Consider the following 6,512-nt stretch of genomic DNA (forward strand, 5'->3'; position numbering starts at 1 on the left):
TTATTCGTAACCGAGGAGCCTCTCCGGTTGTCCAATATCGCCGAGGCTTGTTTCACCGTCCGAAAAAGACCGACAGAATTTCGATTGCAGATCGCCATCAATCCAGCCGGAAATTCGGAGAACGGTCACGTGGAGGTGAGCAACAGCGGTGGTTGCAGTCCCCACAGTCGTCCAAGAAGGCGAGTTATGGTATTGAGAGCACCGACACCGGAACTGAAGGCTGTTTGGCACAATCTTCTTCAGCGACAGATGTGAGTTGATAATCCAATATCGATGCCCAAGTTTCGTGGAATTCTGATCCGGTACGATTTTAGGATGATTCGTTTGGATGACAGAACGTGATCAAGATGTATATATTTTTTGACACGTACCAAGTTCAGAGCTCGACGAGACACTGATAATCTCGTCATATCTGAACTTTCGGTATTTTTTCGCTTGTCTGTACTAATTCTATATATTTTAGAATCTATGTAAATACAGGCTATGGGGGAACGCCGAGCCAAGACAGTCCAGAAGAGAGTCCGATTACCGGTAGCAATTTCATCACAAACGCGATTAGGGAATCTACGGAAAGCTCGCAGGTTTGTTTGCTCAAATGTTTGATTTAAAATAATGTCGTTTTTAGAAACCTAGTTTCGATTGCAAAAAATATAAAATTAATTAATTAATTAATAATATATAATAAATGTAATAATATGATAAATATAGAGTCGAATTATTATCATTATGATTATTAATCTATAATGAGATGTTAAATTAGATAACATGAAACTTTGATGAACAAATTGTTGAAAAGAATGCAGAAAAATTCTTATTCACTATATATATATATACAATGCCTAATTGTATAAAAATAATGATAGGAAAGAGTAAATAAGTTAATTATTATAAATATATGACATTCATTATAATTGCTTTTTAAAATTTTATATAATTTTATATAAAATTTGAAAGCTTTAGAACTTGAATAGAATTTTGTAAAGACTTTATAGAGACTGGTTTTAATATATTTACAAAATTTCATATTTTAAATCATTTTAATTAAATAGAATAATATATTCTTCTATAACATCATCAAATTATTATCTATCTTATTCGTTGCTTTTTAAATATCAAATATGAAGAGATCACATAAACTAATTTATTTATAATAATATTTTTAATTAAATAAAATTTTGCTTCAAAAATAGTAAATATTATATCATCTATTTGTATATGTTTAAATTGCATGTAAATGGTATTATCTTTTTACTGAAATTCAAAAATTGAAACAATTTGAATTGATTAAATTTTAATTCAACAGACTACCAGGGAATCGCAAAAGCAGGATGAGGAAAAAGATTCACGCTCTGCCGAGAGTATCGACAGCATCGTTAAAAGTTCAAGAGGAGACAATCATTTGGCGCAATGGGTGCGCAATTCTCATCAAATTCCTCCTCCGGATCACGAGGAGGTTCCTATCGAGGAATGGACAGTTGAGCAATTAGCTGCACGAGCGCCAAGAGAAACGAGCAATGAGTCGAGTAGAGAACGAAACAGCGCCACAGCGGAAGACGTTATAACGGAAGTGATAAATTCTGATATAGAGCAGCAAAGTACAGCTTCGAGCGCGAGTCTCAGTACTGTTAAATCCAATAGTGTAACCGCGAAGAAGAATGGCAGTCTTTCATCTTCTAAGGAGAATTCAACCAGCTCGATTAACATTTGTAGAAGATGTCACAGGTAATAGGAGAATGACGTGACGAAATATCAAATCGAGGAATCTATTGGTGTTGAATTAGGATAAAGGTTATGTCAGTTTTTTGATTTTGATGAGACAATTAATATTAAATGAACGACATATTATTAGTTTTTGTGATAAATTCATTTTATAAGTAGTATTTTATAAAATATTTTATTCTTGATTAAAGTTGAAGTAATTAATTTCGAATTTTAAAAATTTTAAAAATTCGAATCACTTTGGATTTGATGTAAAGTCTAAAAATTTTTGAAAGTTTTGAAAGATTTACTCCTGATATATTAAGATTAACATAAAGATATTCAATAGAGAACCAAAATCAAATAACGTTAATAAGAATGAGAAGCAGATAATAAGAATAAAATAATGAAAATTCTGAATCTTTCATGAATTTTAAGGTTTGAATTGTATTCGAATTCGAATCTCCATATTAAAAACTTCGAATTTTTTCAAAATTGGAGATGATTATCATAAAATATTTATTTTCAATTTCTTAAAATATAAAGTATAAATGCTGTATAAATGCTGTCGTAATTAAACGTATATATCATTTATCAAATTTCATAAATTAATTTTGCACTTATAAAACTGACATTACTTTCTCACTAATCTAATAAATAGAATATTTTAAGTTAATAATAGATTAAATGTGTATAATTGCAGATCAGGTTGTCCAACACCGCCTTTAACGAGAGATCCATTTTCCCCATTACCTCCAAAGATCTCAGTAGTCCCACCAACACCTGATTTATGCAGGCATAGATTAAGAAATGGTCTGCTCGATAGTCCTGGAAGAAACAGTCCAAGTCATACTTTAGCTGATGGTAATACGGAAGATGGGAGCGAAGACGATCTTGATTGTGATGGTGAACCACCGTACAGGTAAAGTTTAATGTAATATAAAAATATTGTATTAATATCATTAAATATTTAAGAAATTATTTAATGATAATTGAAGAGTTTTTAAAGAAAACGTAAAGTCTTATTTAGATTGGTTAAATAAGTTCGATTTGAAAATTTCGATTCATTAAACTAATCAAATATTATTTGAGTTTAATTTATAAATATTTATAATTTAAGTTGAAATAATGGATATGTGAAATTGTGTAGAGAATAATTTGTTTTTGAAAGACATATTATAATAAGAAAAAATTTTAATGTATTGTTTAATGTATTGTTAAAATTTTATTATTATATTTTTATTTGATGTGTCATTTTGATTATTTCATATCACTTTATCTTTTATAATTAAATTGCAAACATAAGTTTCTTTCACTAATCCACAAAATCGTATTTCTTATAAATTCTTACACATTTTGAAATTTTTTTACTTCATTTCTAATTCATATCTATTTTAGATTAATATTTAATTATATTTAACTTGATTAATTTAAATAAAGATTAAAATTAAAATGTTTTCTTTTGTGAATTTTTCGATTATGTTCTATTATCTTTCAGAGTTTTACGAAGATTCGGTACAGTGAGCAGTCTGGATCAGGACGATGAACTTGAGGAGCAAGGAGATGACGATAATCGAGACACCGAGTCACCGCCTACGGGTTTAAGAGCATGGACGGCTAGAGCGAGCAGTTACGTAGTCAGTAAACGATCAGCTTTGCTCGAACAACTCGGCGAAGGCATAGGTGGATATCTTCTTCAATCACCAGTTCCTCCAGAAAGAACAGAATTCTCTCTAGATCCGAATGACGAAGAAGGAACAACGTCTGGAGCTACCTCAGGAGATGATATCTGGGGAACACCGACATCTGGTGGTCCCGATGACGAAAGTTTCACCGCAAGTTCGGTAATGATATTTTACGATTTTAATACTATAATATTAAGACATAGCTTTGAATCAATTTGACAACTAGAAATTTCGAAATCTGATTGAAAATCGCTTATGCGTGCAATATCCTTTCTTTCTTGATAGCTTCGCTTGTTTGGTTGATCTCATAGCTTTTATAAAAACTTGCTTGTGTACTGCAAACCAATGAAAATATAAGTGTACCATGAATGAAATTGTCAGTTTCTAAATGAATGATAGTAAACTGATATTAGATAAATTTTAAATGATTTAAATTTTTAAAAAAATTTTAAAAATATATTTTCTCTTTAAAATCTATTTTTTTTATTTATTGAAATGTTCTTTAATTATTTTTGAATAAATAATATGATGTTTGAATAGGAATTGAAAATCATTTCATATAATATAATATATATAATATAATTTCATATAAATAATAATTTAAAATTATTTTTAATTATTTTGAAACAAAATGATATTTTCATTTTATGTTATTTTTTCATTTGATTATATAATTTTTCATATTTTTATCTTTTATATTTGAATTATAATGTGCGTTTCTTTTATCATTCTATTCTAAAAAAATATTATATTTTTCATAAATTTCTAAAAATTTTGAATTTATTCTATTGCTTCTAATTTATTAATGTTAATTATAATATTTAATATTTTGTTATAAAGATATATATTTTTATTTTAAAAATATTGTAAAAATGTTTTCATAATTTACAAAAATGGCAATTTTATATAGTACAATCAATAATAATACTAAAAGATAATCTATATATCTTTATATTTCTATCCATAAGTCACCAGATATCTGTTTATTAATCTATTAATAATTAATATTATAAATTGTTTAATATTACAATCATAAATATCTAAGTATTTTCTTAATATATATTTGTATCTTTTTAAAGATTTCCTCTTCTAATTGTAAATCTTATAATCTTATAAAACTTGAAAAAATAAAAATATTTAACATTATGATAAACTATATTTTTTTTCAAATTAAAAAATTTTTTTTACAATTTATATACAATTAAAATTGTTATATATATATTATCTATTTTTTATAATTCTCAATAACAATATCTAAATTATTCTATTTATATTTAGATTATTAAAACATAATATTTCAATATAAATGATTAATTAGTTTCAATATCATATTACAATTCTAATATTAATTTATCCATATTTCGAAAAGTTTTATTGTCAAATGACTTGTGGACAAATTTGTTTTACATTTTCTTTAAATCTTGCTTCGAAATTTTTATCTAACGAATTCGTATATATATATAAAAGAAAAATAAATAAAATATAATAAATAATATAATTTGCATAACAGATAATCTAGTTGATAAGCTTCGCACGCATCTGCATGATAATGCTTGCCCTTTGTTTGCAAAGAATCACTAGCCCGAACTGTGCCTGACTTCCCTAGCCGCCGCCAGTTGGTGCAGGCAACGTAGTTACTTTTGGCGAAGATAACTACGGTCTTAACCTATCTGTGGACGATGACGCCGATCAAGAATCCGAAAGCGAGGACTGCAATCTATCCGAGCTGAATATGGATCAGTTGCTCGGCAGTGGAAGTCTCAGCTCGTTGAGGTGTTTCCTTGGCAGACAGAGATTAGAACCTCTTCCAGAAGAAGAGGATACATCTGGAAGTGCGAAGGATCAAGTCGGATGGTGGTGACAGCGGTTTCAATCGGCGACGTCCAAAAACGTCGGCTCGAGTTCCGATGGGAATGAAAGGGATCGAATCTTCGCCAGATTGAGCCAGGAGGATGAAGAATTTCGTAGGAAGATAGTCAATCTTCACAGAAAATTGTCGGACGTTGAGGATACTTGTACGAATGAGACATCGGATAGTTTGAAAATCTCGAAGGAAGCGGAACGTTTAAAAGAGCTCGAATCGGTCGCGCGAAGAGCAGAAGAGACTAGAGAAAATAGAGATGCTGAACAAGCGAAGAGAGAAGGATATTTATCGACAGAACTCGGAGACACAAGGAGTCGTCGGTATAGAAGAAATGATACACAACACGAGCGAAGAAAACGTATGGAATTCTTTCGTAGAAAATCGAATAAACTTGAGGAGGATTCGGATGATCAGAATGACAATAGTCCCTCAAGAACGACAGAGAAAAATTTTTTAAATAGATTGAGAATAAAACGACGCAGTATGAAGTTGCTTAGCTTTCTGAGCGGAAAAGCTGCGGACAGATCGCAGGAAGAACGTGCCGCGAGATTACTGAGGATGTACATGCCCGAGAAAGGATCCAAAGCACAAAACACTATTTCTATTCATCATACATCCAGAGATAGACGATTTTGGAAGCTTCGAAGTCGAAGACGAACAAATTCTTCTTAAATACGAGACAGAGGTTAGATTCTCGGAGAACAGTCAAAACAGAAAGAAGAAATAATAGAAAAACAGGGCCGATTTCTTTGTTATTAGAATTTCCAGTATTCGAGTTATCAAAGTTTTTTGAATTCTATTTAAGCACGTACAAGTTCAGACTTGTTTTCATAGGATCTAGCATAACGATAAAAAAAAAAGTTAGGTTTACAATTTCGAGTTTAGACTATTTCTTCGTCTTGTAAACGATTTTAAAAATGCAAAAGTACTTTCGTCAGAAATGGTTAGTCGATTAAAAAATTCCAGAATGTAATTGTCGCGTTCTGTATTGTAGCGTGCTTGAAGATTTTTAATCGAAAGGTTTTTTTTCCGAGAAATTTAAAACGGTCTAGTGGAATGTTTTTGAGATACGATATTTCGTTTACAGCGTAAGACTGCTCGTCAATCTAGTCTCACTCATTACAATTTAGATGAGGTTTGTTTCATTTTTGGAACACTATATTTCAATAGGTCCGCACGACTGACGCAAAGCGGCACTCATCTTCCACCATAGATCTTATTCGAACATACGAAACAGAGAGAAATTGTAAAAAAAAAAAAAAAAA

General features: G+C 30.1%; 1 protein-coding gene across 1 annotated transcript in view; it reads left to right on the forward strand.

The window, feature by feature from the left end:
- LOC102674141 overlaps positions 1-6,512 on the forward strand; it is a 34,978-nt gene extending 28,466 nt beyond the window's left edge. The window contains exons 13-18 of the mRNA XM_031513472.1: positions 1-251; positions 464-581; positions 1,304-1,722; positions 2,402-2,620; positions 3,197-3,542; positions 4,990-6,512. The exon at positions 1-251 is cut by the window's left edge and continues 6 nt beyond it. Of these exons, the coding sequence (XP_031369332.1) occupies positions 1-251; positions 464-581; positions 1,304-1,722; positions 2,402-2,620; positions 3,197-3,542; positions 4,990-5,244 (1,608 nt within the window). The 3' untranslated portion in view covers positions 5,245-6,512. The remainder of the gene's footprint in view (positions 252-463; positions 582-1,303; positions 1,723-2,401; positions 2,621-3,196; positions 3,543-4,989) is intronic.

The sequence above is a fragment of the Apis dorsata genome, unplaced genomic scaffold (assembly GCF_000469605.1).
Source record: "Apis dorsata unplaced genomic scaffold, Apis dorsata 1.3 scaffold_651, whole genome shotgun sequence".
NCBI classification, from domain to species: domain Eukaryota; kingdom Metazoa; phylum Arthropoda; class Insecta; order Hymenoptera; family Apidae; genus Apis; species Apis dorsata.